Source organism: Vidua macroura, chromosome 6 (genome assembly GCF_024509145.1).
Source record: "Vidua macroura isolate BioBank_ID:100142 chromosome 6, ASM2450914v1, whole genome shotgun sequence".
Lineage (NCBI taxonomy): Eukaryota > Metazoa > Chordata > Aves > Passeriformes > Viduidae > Vidua > Vidua macroura.
Genome location: NC_071576.1, coordinates 5,559,762 through 5,579,016, shown reverse-complemented (window position 1 = coordinate 5,579,016; position 19,255 = coordinate 5,559,762). Strand labels below are relative to the sequence as shown.

At 35.7% G+C, this 19,255-nt stretch overlaps 1 protein-coding gene across 5 annotated transcripts in view; it reads left to right on the top strand.

Moving 5' to 3' along the window:
* C6H14orf39 (chromosome 6 C14orf39 homolog) overlaps positions 1-18,966 on the top strand; it is a 28,929-nt gene extending 9,963 nt beyond the window's left edge. For all 5 annotated transcript variants that reach the window (XM_053980381.1, XM_053980378.1, XM_053980379.1 and 2 more), the window contains exons 5-18: positions 590-679; positions 4,065-4,252; positions 4,717-4,759; positions 5,178-5,298; positions 6,394-6,488; positions 10,977-11,116; positions 11,586-11,665; positions 13,685-13,770; positions 13,864-13,928; positions 15,038-15,105; positions 15,424-15,563; positions 16,075-16,216; positions 17,641-17,698; positions 18,332-18,966. In XM_053980381.1, coding sequence (XP_053836356.1) covers positions 590-679; positions 4,065-4,252; positions 4,717-4,759; positions 5,178-5,298; positions 6,394-6,488; positions 10,977-11,116; positions 11,586-11,665; positions 13,685-13,770; positions 13,864-13,928; positions 15,038-15,105; positions 15,424-15,563; positions 16,075-16,216; positions 17,641-17,698; positions 18,332-18,534 — 1,519 coding nt within the window. In that variant the 3' untranslated portion in view covers positions 18,535-18,966. The remainder of the gene's footprint in view (positions 1-589; positions 680-4,064; positions 4,253-4,716; positions 4,760-5,177; positions 5,299-6,393; positions 6,489-10,976; positions 11,117-11,585; positions 11,666-13,684; positions 13,771-13,863; positions 13,929-15,037; positions 15,106-15,423; positions 15,564-16,074; positions 16,217-17,640; positions 17,699-18,331) is intronic.
* Positions 18,967-19,255: the final 289 nt, after the last annotated feature.

The window sequence follows — 19,255 nt, the reverse complement described above, 5'->3', positions numbered from 1 at the left end:
TTTTCCAATAGTCCTAAGTGTTCTGTGAAGCTGCTCTGCTCTCAGTACCATCTAGAGCATCCTGCTGCAGAAAAGTCATTTTGATGCCTTCTGAGCAGGACTTGCTTAGCAAATGGAGGAAATTCTGAGTTTGTAACTTCTGCTTGCATTCAGGTGTGAGGTGGGTGCTGGTGATACTGGTGAGAATGAAGTTGTGGGTGTCTCCAACAAGAAGATTCAACATATCTAAAGGATTTATTGATGGTGATGTGTTGAGGACCTAAAATGTGGATTTAAATTCCTCATTATTTAGCATTAGCTCAAAAATTTTGTGAAGTTCATTCCATTAATTTCTTTAAAAGTGCTTTATAATGTTTCTTAATTTTAAATATTTTCTCTTTTTTTCTTGAATTTGCAGGTTTAAAATATTAACAAAATAAATGTATGCCTGCAAAAGGTTTCTGTACTGAACCCATTTATATTTAACTTTCAAAAAAATAATAAATCATTTGTAAGCTAGCTAAGGTAACTAGGTGTTTTCTTTTCTAAATGTTTTTTTACTAAGAAAGACCACTAATATGCTTTTATTTTTTGTTTACTTTGTCCACAGCTGGAAGCCCACCTATGCAATTCTTAAAGAGCATGGAAAATATTTGAAAAATGAAATTAAAGCTTTAGAGGAAGCTACAGAAAGTGAGAGGTATCTATGATCACATGAGATGAGGTTTCCAGCAGTAGTACTGACTAAACTGATCAGCAAAACTAGTGCTGTCTGCAGGAAAAAATGGTTGCAAACTTTTCAGTTTATAGTCCCTTATAAGTGACTGAATAATTGAAAGAATTTTTAATTTACATTACTATGAGATCATATGTTATTTTGTATGATAAAATATAAATTCTTGAAACTCAGTTGCTTCCCAAATGCCTATTACAATTTTTCAGAACACTGTACTATTGCCTACTGCTTCAAGAAAAGCCCAATAAATAAAAACAATATTTCCAGGTAACAGTTAGAAGCATTCAGATAATCTTATGCTTTTCCTTATTTTTGAATATAAATTGCATAACATGATCAGAATATACAAATCAAGTTTTTGTATACCATTGTATATTCTTCAAAATAACCACAAAGCATGTAAATTCAGTCTTAGGTCCTGAAAAATGAGTAAGTGGCTCAGAAAAGCCTGGTTACAACCATTTTAAGACTAATTGTGGGCAAGCTTCTAGTCAGCATTAATTGCAAATTCAATTCTGTTCAGTGAGTGGCATCTCAGATCTTTCATCTTCATTAGTTAGACTTGGCATTTAAAAGAAATGATGAATTGTGCAATGTAGCTGCCTACAGTCAATGAAATAAAGAACAGACCCTGAAGATTCTCACAGAAATGTTCCAAATGTGCTGTGCCAAGGTAACCCTCCAAAGTTCTACTGAACTAAGTAAAACTGATCTCCAATTTAAGGGAGGCTGCTCACCTGCTCTGCTCTGCCTCTGAGGGGCTGGAGGCTGCTGGCCCTGTGGTGCAGAAGTCATGGCAGACCCCTCCAGATACCTAAATACCAGTTAAGAGTTGTAAATTTAGGTAATTTAAAACATTGGCTTTGAGTTTTTTGTAATAATTCTTTTTGCCAGTTGTCCAAGACAGCAGAAACAGCATGCCTGAGAGCTTTTAATTAACTCACTTAGTAGCTTATCTTTCTTCTTCCTGTTCAGAGCTCTAAATTTGGTGAAAAATAAAGCTAAATTGGCTTTCTATGAGTATATGATTAAGCCTTTTTGGCTTTCACTAATTTGAGCTGACAAGCCAAAGAAGCATTACTTTTAAATTGCTTCTTTAGATAACTAGTTTCAGTTCCAATATGAAAGTGTTTGATCTGTTTTCCTGAGCTTAATTGTAAGACATCATGAGTACAAATAACAAAATAAATTTAATTCATGCATTTTTCAAAACTGTGCCCCAAATATAGTCTCTCTGCACCAAAGCATTTGATGATATGTTCAAGTCAGCAAGATGTGCATTCAGTAAATTCTAGATATTTAAATTAGGAAGAAAAATAAGTGTCTTTAGAACTTTATGAGTTGAATGCTCTTTTTAGTCTGGCATTTGGGGGCACTGAGGACATGCTGCTTTAGATAGAAAGATGTGTTTTAAAGATGGGCAGATCAGTTCATGTTTAATTAGGCACTTATAATGGAGGTTTATAGAATGTTCCACATTTTTTTTTGTTGTTGTTATTGGTTTCAAGAACATATAAAAATGCATTCATGAGCTGGAAGTTAATCCTGAAAATAAGTGATATGAAGAAGGAAAAAGTAATAAATTGCTATCCACATAATGTTCAGGGGGTTGTGAGTGCTGCCCTTTTCCTGTTGTAATTAGATTAAATTTTTTTCTGATTAATGTGAACAGTGGTGAATTCTAAATAGTCTGTGTTATCTGCATGAACTGCAGGATGTAAATCACTTGGAGAAAATATTAAAAATAGTCATGATTACTCAAGACTACTATACTATATATGGCCACAAATATTATCTGTGAAAAATAGATTTTGGGAAAAGAATATAAAGTTTTAGGATTATATTCACAAGCTTGAAATGTACTTGTTACAACCAATTATTTTACTTATTTATATTTATTATTTAAATCTATTTGTAATGCATTTTAAATTCACTAGCAAATTTATTTTTGATCAGTTATTGCTGTAACATCTATTTAATTAAATAGAACTGAATATTTTTCATCTTTCATACCTGAAAAATTTGTACAGTATACAGAAATATTAAGTAAATAAAAAAACTTAGATTCCTGAGACCACCTGTGTAGAAAAGCACATAGATTAGTGTCATTTTCTATGTGAAGTTTGGGAAATATCAATTCACAGTGTTGACCTACAACTTCTCTCCCCTGAATTTTAACAGACAGTTTAACAGGAACCCTTGCCTGGAGTGTAGTTTGATTTGAAATTTAGAATCGGACTGTGTTTTGCCTTGTGTATTTGTTTTCCTTTTGTAAGAGCAGAAGATTCTATTATTGAATTTAGACATAAGGTTTTCCTCTCTCCCATTGCCTGGCACAGCCAGTGGGCAGCCAGGACTCTCAAATGCAGCCTTCCAGTCATGCTGCAGTTAAATGATAAATAGCATTTTGAGATAAATTGTGTTCCTTAAAGGGAAGTCCCATGTGCTTTGCAAGTGGTGAGAGCTGTTCCTTAATGTAGGGGCAGGTTAAGAATTGGGTTTCTGCCTTTAATTGCTTTTATGCACCATAGTTTCTCCCATAAAGGAATTTCTTGCTAATCCTTAGGTGTACTAATAACTTAATTTTAAAAAAATTGCCTCTCCATTATTCACATAAACTTTTCCTGCATTAATTGATGCTACTACTCCAGCAATTCATAGCTATGTGCTCACATGATGTCAGTGAAGTTACATTTAGTGTAACATTAATTTACAGGGCAGCCCCACAAGAAGCTGAGCATTCTGGCTCTTTGCCACTTAAACATTTAAGTGTTTGCTTAACCTTAAGCATGAATAGTCCTGTTGTTTCAGTGTGACTGATGTGTGTGTTTAAGGCTTCTCTGAGTCAGACAGAGAGATTACTCAGCATCTCCTTGGAGGCAGTTCTTAGTCCAGTGGTGCACCAGGCTGCTCTAAATATGGGAGGTTTGGCCAAATTCTCTTCAACTGTAACTTTGATCCAGCTCCACTGAAACTGATGGAATTGTGCCAGCATGCACCAGCAGAGACTTTGGCCTGCAGTGAGTTTCATGATAATTACACAGGCAAAAACACATTTGTCATCTGCCAGGCTGCTTTGAATATGGTATGGCCTACATTCCCTTCAGAACAGGGAGGTTTGGCTGGTTTTTACATCATGACTATTCTTTGTTACATACAGCATAGTCTTCCTTGAATATAGCTGGAAAATAAAAAAATAAAGCCAAATATTGCCATATTAAATATAATCTGACTTTTCTTCTTATGACAGCAGCAAATTGACTGAGCTGATGCCACGAATTTATAGGGTTTTTTCCTTATAAGCAATGGTTTCCTGTGAAAAAAAAATTAATTACATGTATTTTTATAGGAAAATATATGAGGATTCCATAACTCAGTGTAGAATGACTTTGGAGGAACACCGCAAAAAATATATAGAAACTGCTCTTGCCCAGAAGTATTACCAAAAAAAGGAAGAAGCTGAAGAAATTCAAAAGAGAGTTTTGAAACGCCTTGAAAAATACAAATGGAAAGAAGATGCTAGCTTGGATATTCTGGGTACTGCTATTGTCAATGCTTTTGCAAGAAAGCCTTTTGGCAGTGCACTGCACATTAAATGTACCATACAGAAAACTTAAAATTTTCTGAAGTTTCCTTTAAGCTAATAAAATATATTCTCTTTGTCACACCATTTTTAGAAAAAAAAATCTGTAGCAAATAAGAATTTAGATTATACATACTGATATTGCTTCCTCTGACCATAAATGTAATGGGGAGAGCTTTGTCATTGAACTTCTTGGGATAAAAAGTTCTAAGGTTTCTTTAGATCGAGCCTCTTAAAATTATAAATTTAATTTTCATCACTTTTTAGTGCTGTTTTTAATGCCATTATTGTTATACTGCATTTTTTTGTCATGTATACTAAGCCAAGATAAATGCTCCTGATCTATTACTTTATCTTGTATTTTTTAAGAAAAATAATTTGTTAGTTAATGATCTGAAAGTAAATTTTATTTTTGCAGAGGCTGTTCCTTTTAAATCCATAAATGATTGGGCTGTACACATGTATCCTTGATTTCTAGTGTTTGTTCAGTTGTCAGGTAAGGAGTTTTATGTTTACCTATCACAACATTCTATTAGAAAATACAGTAATTAATTATATATTTTTTATATATATATATGTGTAGAGTGGCAGCATTGGCATTTCTCTGTGAGAAAACTGGAGGTCAAATTCAGCTATTCAGTTTGAATTTATGGGAGCATTTTGCAGAAAGAATTTAATTTAATAACATATCCATCAAACTGCTTCATTTAGGAGAAGCTTAATAGAAGTTAGAGTTGAAGATTTGCCAAGGAAATTCAGATTTATCAGAGCTTCCTGCACCTCTAGAATTTGTGTTATGGCATAGAGAGGTCAGGGATCTGATGGCATCCCTTGCTTGAAAAAATACATTGTTGTAAAATATATTCCATGACATGGAAGTGCCTCTATGAGGAAAAAAACACAGGAAACCTTGCAGCTTGCTGAAGCTGCTGCACAGGAAACCATCAAACTGGAAAAAGAAGCAGAAGAATTACAAACAAAAATCGACTGCTTAAAAAAGGTAACTGTATATTAATTTTATTTTATATAAATATGTGTTATATATGTGGTCATACATAGCACTGCTACATTTTCTGAAACATCAAAAAAGTAGCTCACAGACCAACAGGATGATCCCAGCCTTATAATTACATTTCTATAGCATCACATGTGTTCTCTTAGAGAAGAGGGGTCCATGAATGTGAAGGTTCTTACAGTTTCCTTTCTGCAGTTTCTGCTAAGGCACCGTGTCACGATGACTTTGGTGTCAGCTCAGGAGAATACACTTGAAAATAGATCAGGGCCACTCCTCAGCGAACCCCAGGGCTTGAGTGTGCAGCTTTCACAGGTCCTACTGGGTTTTTAAGGGTTTGCATTTAACTAAGTATGCTTTACAATTAGAATAATGGAAATTCCTTCTCTCCTTATTTTTTTTTTTCACCAAAATACATGTGTGGGTATGTAACACCCAGCAATAAAACTGGCTGGCTGACGAGGAGAAGCGTTGATTCCAAAGGGAGAATCTTCAAAATAATCAAAGGGATTTTATCAGTAGAGAATTTGGACCCACTCCTCTGTAAAAGGTCTCTTCTAAGCCTGAGTAGCCCAATCTTGTAAAGGTTTAGTAAGTTTTCATGACATTGCATCTGGGTGCTTTTACCCATCTGCCTGGAGCAGATGATCAAGGTCTCTGTTTACTGCCTCATGCTGATAGCAGCACGTTTTGCACAGGTGTTTTTTCTGTTTGTATTCTATGATCCTGTTTGACACTCCTAGCTCCAGACTGAAGTTCCCAATGTGGTTTGTGCTGTATAAAGAGACAGGAAGGGATGTGGTGAATTCGTTTACAGCTATGAAGAAGACCATGTAAAGAGCTCCAGGTTCTGACATTTAGACCCATACTCTAAAACTTCTGTGTTTATTCCAGTTGTTACAGTTGATCCAATGAAAAATATTGCCTCTTTTTAACCTTGTTCTCCTTATTTCTTCAGAACTTCTTGGCTACAAAAACTACTTCTGAGCACTGATTCGTCAGGTTTAGAAAACTTTTGCAGCATGTAGCTAAAATACTTCAAATTTTGCCAATTTTTATGCCATTTGTTCTTTATCTTTTAAGAGCTTCAAAGAGACTAAAGAAGATAAAAAAAATTCTGAAAAGATTGAAGAAAAAAATCAGAAAAGTCTTAAGAAGCCAGAAAAATTTAAAGAAAGGTACACTTCCAAATTATTTTTCCCCTTGCTTTTATCCAGAATACTACATCAGAATTTACACAAAGACTGCTACAAAACACAGATTGTTGTTAAATAAGGACTAGCAAGCTTCTCTAATTCTGGTCATGTGATTTAATTATGTAATTTTAAAAGTTTTATATTTCTGGGGGTTAAGATAGTGACAACTCTTGATTCTTAGGAGCTCAATGTATCCGGACACATGCTACAAAAAAATTTTGTAGAAGCATTTTCTCCTCAGTTACTGCTGAGATATCTGTGTGAGTAGTTTTGAATGCAATTACTGTGACTGTGCAGTCAGAGATAAAATAACATTAACTCTACTAAATATATATATTTGGAAAAGGAGTCAGAGATCCACATGTCAGTTGTCTTCACCTCTGAACTACTTAAGAAATTTAACTCTTAATTTAGTTCTTAAAAACAAGCATGAGTGAAAGTTTCATAGACAGGATTAATGGCTTAGTAAATTAGTCAGTGATCATTTACAGCTGGGACTCACTTTAATTTGAGCTCAATTACAATGACTGAAAATCACCATGAGGACTATCTTGCACTTATCTGGAGTCCTTGTGAATGTTGAAACATCTCCTGTTGAGCTGGCACTTTTAGACCAAAATCCATTTTAAAGCAAAAATATATCTGAAAGACTTTGTCTAAGTGATTTTATATTATAGTGTGCTTGAAAAATAATACTTTTAGGGCTTTAAATAGGCATTTAGTGGAACATATCTATAAAAAATGTCATTTTAGTAATTCCTAAGATTCTTTTCACAGGGACCTTGTAAGTCTTTAATATCTTCTTACAGATCTATGAATCATTCAGATGATCATTTCTTTGTGGTATAGCCTTCGCACCCATTTTACCTTCTCATGTAATATTTTTGTAATTGGCAAGAACAGAAATATAGGGAAGCAAGAAATCCCCCTATTTTCAAGGCAAGGTAAAAAAAAGATGGAAAGCACTCTCTGAATTTTCAAAGAAACCCATGTGTGTTGCAGAACACAAAATGTCAGTTAAAGACCTGCTGTAAGAGGCAGAGATCCATGCTCTGGGCATGGAGGTGTAAGAATCTCTCAGTGAAGGCTCCTCATGGTAAGGAATCCATAGGCTGCACTGCCACCTGCCATTGGTACACTTATTTTCCTGTCATGGAGTCTGCTTGTACCTTCACCTGAAGTCATGTATGTTCCACAACATAAAGGCTTGTAGAAAATGGCATGAAATTGGCTTCTTAATATCTTTTCTGACATTAGTGTATTAAAAAAAGTCTTCACTAGAAAGTGTGGAAGTGACTGCCCAAGTAACTATTGTTGTTAAAAATGGGTGTATTATGAAGCTGTAAAAAAAAAAGCCAAAAAAACTTCTAGGAAAAAACCCCAAACAGAAACTGTGTATTGAGAAAATGAGCCATAGGAAATAAAACCTTTGCAGACTCAAAGCAATGTACAAAAATACAACAGCAGAATGTGGGTGCCACAGGCAGGAGTTTCTTTTGAGCTGTCCAGCAGCCACTACAAAGTTACTACGGAGGAAAAAGACCTTTTTGAATAAGAAGATATCTTCATCTTCTGCCACAAAACAAGAAGAAATAAAAAGGAATTGTACTGTGACTCTCCATGAAGTGGCCCAGACCAGCATGAAACCAGCAGCAGCAAGGGAAAGAACTAAAGAGAGCAATGAAAGCACTGGGCAGAACACTGTACAGATTAATACCCATGAAAGGCTTTAGAAGGCTTCAAGACAGGAAGACAACTTACAAGCCAATTAATAGGTGCTGATATACATGTTCTGTCCTGGGCAGCAGGATGGCAGTGAGGACTGTTCCTTTAAAAAGCCTGGAACACTGTTGTTTGAATCACTTAGGTCTGGCCAGCTGCTGGTTAGGAGTGGAAAACACACATTCCTCTGCTCTTACCAGCTCTTGACACTGATTCACAGCTCACCGGTTGCACTGACAAGCACCACAGTTTAATTTCCAAAGCAAGAGTTCTCATCAATCACCAAACAGGACTCAACTGTTTTGAAGCTCTGGTCTTGATTTCTCAATTAGCTACTCCACTTATTACATAGAAAGGCTGGTAGTTGAACTGTGCTATGGCATATATAGTGTTCACTCTCTCTGCTTTTAATGGTTGGAAGAGATTTAATTCCAGGACTCTGTAATTCTTTATTTCTTTTCCTTTCCAATTTGTCATGTATTAATTCCATCTCTTACTTTCCAAGCGAGAGATTTTTGCTACGTCTTCACATAAAGGAGATTCCATGGTGGATTATTGCAGTACTTGCAGCATCTTTGCATCAGAAGTGATTGATTTCTACTGATCAAAGAAAAAACTTGATAATGTAAATCTTAGAAAAGTACTTACCAAGTTGTTTCTGGATTTCTAATGTAAACATATATGAAGAGCCAACTCAAAAGAATGCTCCTGATGAGAATACTGAACATGGTTTCAGTAACTGTAAATATCACGGAAGCAGGTGTGATTCTTCATATGTATAATGAGATACACTTGATTCCTGTAGTGGAAATGAATATTAATCCTTGGGTTTCTTTATGCTACAAAGAAGAAAATACTACTAAGGAAATGTCAATTTATTTTGGCTTAAGAATATCTGTTTTTCTCTTTGCACTTTAAAAAACTCCTGCAGTATGGATCAAGATAAAGAGTTTTTAACTACTTAGACGTCTACTAAGAATGAAGTAGAAAAAGAAGACAAATGGTTATTTTTATTGCTGCAATCTGGATTGTTTTGAGCTTCATGATGCAGTTTTATTCTTCTTCCAGTAGTATTAATTAATGTCAGAGAAGATGTGCATGGTTTATATTTCAATAGTGCTTTTGTGGAGGGAAGGGAGCAGGTGTACTGCATACACATAGAGTTTAACTGCAGGCTCTTTTGGAAGGTTTTGTTACTTAAATAATGAATATCTTAGGAACTTCTGAGTTTGGTTTGTAACTCTGCCATTGAAACATTCTATGTAGATTTGCATTGTAAGAGGATTTTTTATTTAATGGAGAGTAAGTCTTTAGAACTATAGTGTTGTCTGCTAGGCTTTACAGAAGTACAAGGAAACTGACTCTAGGAGCTTTCAAAAACAGAGTTTGACATCCTAAGTCCTGAAAAAATCCCGAACCAATCAAACAACAAAAAATAAACCCAACCAGAAACTCCCACTATTTATGGCAGTCTAACTGATGACCTCAGCCACAGTAGCCTTTTTAAACTGATATTTGAATGATGTCTGTGGTAAAATGAGCCATTTGGAACAAAGTGAAACAGTTTTAGCCAGAGTTCTGTACTTAGCTCTGTTCTGATTTCTCCTTGCTTTTGACTGCCTGCATCTGAATTTACAGATACACCAGCCACACATATCTTGTTTTCTGTAGTATTCATTCTTGACACAGGTTTATCTAGAACTGATGTAAATGAAAGATTTATTTTGGTTTTTAGTTTTTTAGGTGGTAGATTTTTTGTACAGTTTGTTCAGTCTCAGTCCAGCATAGCACCAGGTATAAATGTAACTGCAAGAGAAAATAGTCAGAGATAAAATAATGTCCTTTTCATCAGAGACACTTGGCTGAGGTGCTTTCAGGGTTTTATGAGAGCACAGTTCACACAGTTCACATGTATGGATATGAGTTTAATGTGTTCAGGTCCTTACATTTAGCCAGTGCTTCTCAGTGGTATTTTTTAATTAGTGTTGCTGTTTTTATGCCACACTATCTTATAAAGTGTATCCTATATTTTATTTCTGTTTATGGAGAATTTCAAGAAGAACAAAAAGACTGACTCAGTTCTTTATTTGTTCTGAAGAGCATTGTTCAGTCAACTACAAACCAGATGTTGTAGCTAGAAGCACAGAGGCACTAAGCAGGAATGCCAGAGAGAAAATAAAATAGAACTCATTATTCTAAAAAATAGTAAATGTTCCTGTGCCAAACAGCCACTTTGCTCTTCATTGTTCTGCTAACCTTTGTCTTTCTGCACTGTAAAGGGCTATTTACCCTACACAGATAATTACCCCACAAGTGAAAACACTTGCTGCAGTTTTGTCTTTTGTGTATGTGTAGTGTGAGTATTCTAGACAATCTCAGAGAGAGAAAAAGTGGTTTTGAATGTGAAAATGTGATTTCAGAACTACAATAATGAGGCACTTTGATTAAAGTGTAAAATTCCACAATACTAATACTTTTCTTTGGTACTGACAAAATTTAAGCCAACAATGTTCTTATGATTGGTTATTACTCCTTTATGGCTTCTTTTTCAGAGATATTCTGTCTCTGATATTATTTAAAGAAAACCTCATTTTTATCAACTACTGGTGCTGAAAGTAGTTGATAACATCCAATGCCCTTGACAACATCCAATGCCCTTGAGAATGCCACTTATTTGAAGCAGTTATATTTTATAATTTCTTTTCTTTTGCAATGATTAATTTTTCTTTTTAATTGAAATTTGTTTAGGGTGTTTGAAGAGCGTGAACACCCATCTTTGCCAAAGGAGAAACATCAACTCTATAAAACATTGCATGTTCCATGCATTCCTTGGAAATTTGTCCAGTCTGTACAGAGTTTTAGATTGTCAAAGCAAAGACCAGAAACAGGTGCAGTGTGTTTAATGACTTCAGTGAGCATTCTGGGTGGTTTTTGTGCAACAGAATGGCTACGTGATGACAACAAACTTAGTGAACTGCTGAACTACTTATAGTTGAAGCCAGGCTGTCAATGGAAGTTGCGTGCTTACCTTTTTTATGTTCTGGAAATCTTGTGTGTCTGATTTCTCCCTTATCTGTGCAATGAGTAAAGTAACATGACAGATACACCCAATGTGTGCCGTCAGAAGCATCTGAAAATAATTTATATCTAAAATACTTTTAATACTGTTTGCATTAGTACAGTAAATATTAAACAATTAAACAACTGTTATTTGTTTGATGCTTTCATACTTTGTGATGACTTTTTCTCTCTATTGAAAGGAAAATTTATAAGGTTTGTTCCCAAGTTATGTTTAACAATGCCATGCTTTGGATACTTAATCTTATTGACAATATTATGTAATATTTGTAAATTTAGGGAGAGGAGAAACAGAGAAACCAGCGGAACTTTCAGTGGCCACCAGCAGTTCCTCCAGTCTTGCAGAAAATTTATCACAGGTGTGTTGCTCTCCCACTGGTAAAAATATGAAGTTATATAATCTGTTTTATGTGATTGTTTACATTTAAAACACTTCAAATATACCTCATGGTATTATATCTTACATAAAACCTGTTAGCACTGTAAATTGTTAATCATGGTAATCTGAAAATTCTTGGTAATCACAGCAAAAATCTTTCTTTGGTGCCTTTTCATTCTGAAAATATCTATGTTCTTACAAAGTGCATTATACGGCCAAAATCGAGGGGGACCATCTTACCAGCTCCCTTTTTATAACAGAGATTTAAAGTCACCTGTGTAGATTCTGTATGTAGCAAATATTTGGAATTCTAAAGGAGGATCAGAATCTTCTGTTACTGATGAATCATGAGCCATCTACTCCATAATGAAGGGTTTAATAAAGGACTGAGTGTACAGGACAGCCCACAGTTAACAGCTCCATTGTGAGGTTTGACCAGAAACAGAAATCTGGGCTGACAGGAATAAAACCATGAACAACACTCCTTGGTGCACTGCAGGAGCCTACAACTCCATTTTCTATCTCTCTCCCATAAGAATATAGTTACTATAACATTTTTGAAATGGTGGAGTGAATTGCAGCTTTATTCAGATACAATATTTTTTATTCAAATACAATAAACTAATCCAGAAGAAAGCTGGAGGTACAACTTGCAAAGTTGTGAAAACCACCAATAGTCTCATGGAGTGCAAGACCATTCATAGAAGCAGTAGATTGTTAAAGTATTAAATGGAGAAGTCAGAGGAGGTAAGGCCATAAGGGGTAGAAGAGTTTGTAACTGTGTTTGCTATGCAGGAACGTGGGCAAGTTTCTGTCTCTAAACCATCTTTCTAAGGGACAACTCACTGGATCTATTTAAAATCAAGATTTAATGGACAACAAAAAATCAGGTAAAAAAAGTTAGCATAACCAGTTGTGATTTTCTTAAGAATTGCAAGGGAACTGAAGATTGAGGTGAGTGAATCACTAAATGGTTTAGAGTGAAGCCTGTGTGGAAGACAAAGCCTTCATCACAAGACAAGATGAAGGACTGTGACAGGACTGAGTGGGACAAGACCAGAAGAAATTTCAAGCAACTCTGATTTGTGACTGGCTTAGGGAGTTGGACATGATGAGAATGATGGAAGGGCTGTTGCCAGGGTAATCTAGAGATGAGGCTGGGAGTCTGGGACCTAGAATTGCACTTAGACAATTGTAGGAAGCAGTAAGTCAAGGTTAAGAGAACTTTGAGAAAGGGTGATGGCAACAAGGAAAAGAAGATGGAGTCTGAGGGAAAAAAAAAAGGTTGGAAGAAAGAAGGTTGCTATGCTTCAGTAAAGGTGTACTGTACACCACAGGAGTTGAATGGCAGGCAGATTCTGCAGAACCAGCTCTTTTGTCCCCTACCCTGAATAGAATTCAGTTTGATACATTTCTTAATTAAAAATAAACAAGAACTAGACACTCCCTGTAAAATAATGTGTTATATGATGCTGAGGAAGAGATTCCTCACCCTGCCCTTAAGGCATAAATATATGCTACATAGAAGAGTGATGGCTTCTGCTCTCATGAAAGTCTCTGAGGTGGGAGTATTTCCATGTTTTCTGCAGTCTTTGAATCCCCACATGAGACCTGTCCTGACTGAGACTGATGTGGATGCTCAGAGGCAGAGCCAGGCCTGGCCCCAGCTCTTTCTGTGTTCCCAAGCACAAGCAACGAGGCTGGAGCAGCAGTAAACCTGCATGAAGTTTGTAAATGGCATTGCACTATTGGTGTTACAGAAAAGTTAATTAATCACATCTAGTTATCAGTGCTGTGACTAAGACTTCATTACAAAATTAGCGAATACAGGGTATCATGCTGTCAAAATGCAGGTGAAACAAAGAAAAAGTTTTTACATTGTCTGATCCTTAATTTCCGGTTAAAAGAAGGGATTTCCACAGTCTAAGGAGAAATCAGAGAGATATTGTTGAAGTGACAGTTTCACTTGCTGCCTCATTTGAGTTTTTTCTGTCTTTAGGTCGTTATTGACACTGCAGGAACTAATCACCCACAAATTGCCCAAGTTCCATCAATAGTAAGCATAAAAAACCAAGTGAAATTCAGGTAACTTTTCTTCAATAAAATAACTTTCATTCTTGAGGCTGGGTTTTATGGAAATAATTCACATTTAGACAAACATTAAACTTTGTCTTTTAGACTGTCAGATCTTCCAAAGCAGTTGACTTCCAATCAACAGTATGAGAGTGAAAATGCAGTAACGGGTAAAGTACTATTGTAATTTTTTTTTACAAGGTTGGATCATATAGTTATAAACTAGGAAATTCTAGGCACCAGATTTTCATTCTGGCATTAAGAGAGCCACCATTTGCATTTCTTTTCCACATTGATTGTTTAGCTCAAAATTTGAGTATAGCAGACAGGCAGAGTCCTAATTCAAATAGAGAATTAACTGCTCAGTTATGTGGGATTTAGTCTGCACTGACCATTGTGAATGAATGGATCTGTCCAACACCTCTTTTAAATTCACACCGGAGTCTCAAATTACTTGGGTAAAATGAAATCCAATCTTAACATCTAGCCAGAAGGCATGAGAAAATGCAAAGAAAAGAAATATAATAATCCCAGTAATTTAGATATCTTGAAGAATCAGATCAAGATTATTAAAGATGAAAATTAACTGGAGAAAAACATGCAGAATGCTTACAGAAAAAAGCCAGGGTAGTTACAAATACACCTGTAGTTTTTGAAATCACAAGGAACTGAGCTTCAGTTTAAATATTTCTTTTTCTAATTGAACCTCTAATTTAGATGCATGTAAAAATTATAGCCTAGATTTTTTTTACAAAGAGAACACTGAAACATAGGACCTTAAACCACAGTGCCTGAGATATAGCACAGTCTGAAGCTTAGAGTAGCAACTCTGACAGCAGAAAGTCTGATAATATTTCTTCTCATTTCTCATCCTGACTCTTGCCCAGTTCTTTAAACTACACTTCACCACTGTCACATTGATGTGCTTTTTATATTGTTCCCACCTGGTTTCTATTGACTATTAGCACTCTCAGAGGGTAATAACTGGAGCAGACAAACAGAGCACTCTCAGGGAACAATGGGCAGGTTTGAAGAACACACCAAACCACAAGCAGCAGCATGAGTAATGCTTTGACAGCAACGAGTGGCAGAACAAGAGGTAATTGTTATGGACAGAGTCACAAAGTGGATTCTTAAGAAAACCACAGTCAGAACACTTCCTTACCATTACCAATGCCAAGCTAGTGAACTTTTCTCAAGGATTCTCGCCCACAATGTCATTTTTATGTGTCTGTTTAAAATGCTTTATAATACAGGCAGTGCTGTCTTTTTTGTGCAGCAAGCCAGGAGGCCAAACATGTTGATGAAGAAGCAGATGAGCACATGGAATATTCGTATGTACCTCAAGTAAGAAAAGCATTTCTTATATCATAAGTAAAAAGTTTATTTAGAATAGTCAAAGTATTTTGACATACTTGATTCAGTTGGCAAGAGGCAAGTCTCAGAAACTGGTAAAGTGTCAATAGGTGCATAACATTTTCATTAATGTGAGCTGATTAAACTTTTTGAAAAAAGTCTGCATTTAAAACTCACTTATTGCACAGAACTATAAACAAACAGGCTCAGTGCTGGCTCCACTGAGAACATACTTATAGTTAAAAGGACTAATGATATTTTGGGAAATGTTGTATGTTACAAACATCATTGTTTATTTCTTTTTAACAGGATGTGTGCACAGGTTTTAAGCCAAATGAAGTTAATCCTGACATAGAAGAAGAAAGTGCAGAACCTTTCTTAAGAGCACCTAAAACACCTGACTTAAAGGGGAAAACACCATATTTCTCAAGAACACCTCTATTTGACTCGTATGATTTCAACTTTTATTTTGATTCTGAGCAAAAAGTTGTACTCACACTTATTGAATAAGCATTTCTGCTCTTTTTGAACGATACTAGTGAAATAATTTTCTAGAAAATCCTTCTGAAAATATTCAGATTTTTTTCCTGAGTTATGCTTGATATTTATTAAGTTTTTTTCTTATGGTCTCATTTCAGTTGAAGCTGTTTTGAAAGATCAGTACTTTGCTTAGAAATATATGAGACACATTGTCTTTTCCTGCAATAATATTTGTCACTCTGATTTCGATCTTTAACAAGCTTTTTGGTTTTTTTTTGTTAAGAGGGCATGGAGTTGGTAAGAACACCACCTCCCTTTACTTTAAAAAATTGTGTTATCTGTTCTGTGATGAAAAAAGCAATTATTGATGGAAGCTATGGGGATGTAAAAAAGTGAAAAAAGAGGAACAGGAAAAATAGAAAGAAAAAAGCCATCTACGTCACTTAAAAAACTATTAATATAGTTTCTACCTTTCTGTAGTTACAGCATTCAAAGTTTAGGTTGTGAAGAAGGAACATCAAAATCTCCTGCTTTCTTTTCTCACATGAACTTCTCCCAGAAGTCACCTGGCTTTAATTTATTTGGTTCTTCTCTGTTTGGAGCACAAAATTCATCTGATGAGGTAAAAATGACTAATTGTGAATATTAATTTCCACAAAGCAAAATATGTGAACAAAACAGCATTGACACTGAATGAGATTTTTCAGACTGGTTATCTTTGCAGCAAATATTTTTTTTAAAGTCTTTGTTATTTTTAAGCTTTATGTTCTTTGAAAATGTTTAATTTCTTTCCTGGCAATCCCTCTATGATAACTTCTAACCAAGAATGAATCTCTCTCATATGGATCACGTGCAAATATACAGTGACTCAATTCACCAAAAGGCTTCTGGTTCAGTGTTACAGTGCAAAATTCAAGTCCTCTAGCAGACTTCACAACTCACATGCTTCTCCTGTGTGGTTTTGTCTTGAAGTGAAGAACAGTGAGAAGGGAAGAAAGGACAGTCTATTAGCATTACTGAACAGCAAATATGGATTAGCTATACTCAAATGGAGGAGCTAGGCTGGCAACTAAAAGGAATAGGGTGGAATCCAGATTTTTCATTTTCTTTGCAGATTCCCTAAATCCATTGCTCTAGACTAATCTTTCCTCTCCTGGGCTATTAGGTAGATAATTGGGGATCCAGGATAATGTGTGCATAGGACAGGGCTTAGGTATCACTGGGGAGTGTGGATCCAAAACCCATTAGGCAAATGAGGGATTTGAACCCAGGCAGTTCCTGTTGCAGGGGGTGTGCTCAGTCTTGTGGTTACTGGCTGGGAGCTGGAGCAGGGATGAGGGAAAGCACCATTTTATTCTGGGTTTGGCAAGATACCTGTGGTTGATATCTCATAGCACGAACTGTGTGTAGGAGCGAACACACTGGTGTGTGGTTTGTGAATTGTTTAGGAATGAGGTGGGTTTTTAGTCACCCAGTGCTGTCAGAACCTACATTATTTTGTGCCTGCTCAGCAGCAGAAACCAAGAATTTACCAGGCTGTAGCAGATCTGGGATTCTTTAAAGTGAAATGGGAGTTTTGAAGGACTTCAGTATCTATTTTAAATCTAAGAACTCGTTTTAAGAGTGACAAGCGGTTATCCTGCTACTCTTTCTGGCAATATGAGGCCCCATTCAGTAGAAAGTATTTGTGTTGTTGCTTGGGGGTTTTATAAAATGTCACAGATTGGAATAATTTTGAGTATTTTTGGTTTAAAAAAACATCACTAAGTCAGGTCAGCTTTTGGACTGTTATCAGTCTTTTTTTTTTTCCATAGAAGAATGGAGGAAGGGTGTTTGCAGCTGCATGCAAATATCATAAAACCCATTTGATCAAAGAACTTACCTTGCAACTTTAGGGACTGATAAACCTTTAAATCCAGATTTTGTAAAGACTGCTGGCATTCACTGAGGCAGTGTTTTTCCCACTAAAAGCAAATACATATCAGCATTAAAGTTTACTTTTTGCCTTTCTCATTTGTTAAATAAAAAAACTTGTTTACATTTCAGGCAGAGGAAAGTTATTCTGTGGGAAACCTGAACCCTCTGTCCCCACATGAAGATATTGGTAAGTCTGAAACTCAGATGTACTTGTGTATATCACCCCTCTTCTGCTTGTGTTCCTATGACTGACTCATGATCCAGCTTAACAGATCTCCTTTGGTTGTCTGAAAGGATGTTCAGTTGTGATAATGTAGCTCAGTGGTTTATTGTGCTCATTTGTGCTTTAACTAAGTCTTTAGCTTAAATCTTGCCCTGTATGTTTGGCTTCAAATGTCTGATGTATCATGGAAAAGAAGAGGTATGAGAAAGAAAGAAATAGGGATAGTGTTAGGTGTGTTTGAAACAAAATGAGAGGACTTGCAAGGGAGAAGACAAAGCCCAAGTATTTCAATGACTGATCACATTTTTCTCTAAGTAAACACTTTTGCAGATTCTGTTTACAAATACCTCTGTTGCAAAAGGTACCATGCAGAAGTGTTTTGTTGTTCTAAACCATTCAAGTGCTCCATACTGTATTTCATGTCAATTCTAATAACAACCCCCTGGAAATACCATCTCTGGTGCAGCAATAAACACACAACTGTAGGGTGATTCTCAGTGGGATATTTGGCACAATATGTTGATAAAGAGGCATATGCTGAATGCAGTATTCTCTCAGATTTAATCTAATAACAAATATTATATGTATTCCACATAGGAAGCTTCTTTGGGAAACCAGAAAATGAGGATGCATTTATCTTTCCCTTCCCCTCGGAATCAACTTCTCATGCATTTGGAGATGGAAAAGATGATGTTAGTTTTTCATTTGCATTTGGACAGGATCAGAGATCATCACAGTCTCCTTCTACGAAAGGTTTTCATTCTGCCACACAACATACAAAGCCATTTACATTCTTTTGAATACCTTTGACTTCCTTTTAAATTATTTTCCTACTTAGCCTTGACAAATGTTTCCAGTTTCTTGAGTTAAAGTACAAAGCATTTCTTCTCCTTCCATTTCTTATAAAAATACATTAATGCAATTGCTGCAATATGTGTTCATCAACCACACGTTTTGAGATTTTCTTAATTATCTTTGAAATGTGTTTGTTCATGAACTGTTATTAAACTCTTGCTAAATTGGCACACACAAACAAATATCGTTTTAGGGTAGTGTTAAGTCAATGCCTGTGAGGGCACTCAGCTTCTAATTTAAACTAAATTACTTGTGTTAGTAAGAATGACTGTTGTAGCAGTTAAAGCTGAATTTGAATTAAAGACAATGTTCTTGATTATTCTGTGTATAACAGCTGATTCATAAAATATTTGAAATAAACATTTTCATTGATGTTATGTTAAAGTTTTGTAGGTATTTCTTAATATCTGAAGTGGAACAATTGCACAAAAGTGCAATTGTAATACTTAACATTCCTTTTCCTTTTCCTTTTCCTTTTCCTTTTCCTTTTCCTTTTCCTTTTCCTTTTCCTTTTCCTTTTCCTTTTCCTTTTCCTTTTCCTTTTCCTTTTCCTTTTCCTTTTCCTTTTTTTCCCCTTCCCCTTCCCCTTCCCCTTCCCCTTCCCCTTCCCCTTCCCCTTCCCCTTCCCCTTCCCTTTCCTTTCCCCTAAGGGGAGTAGAGTTCCTT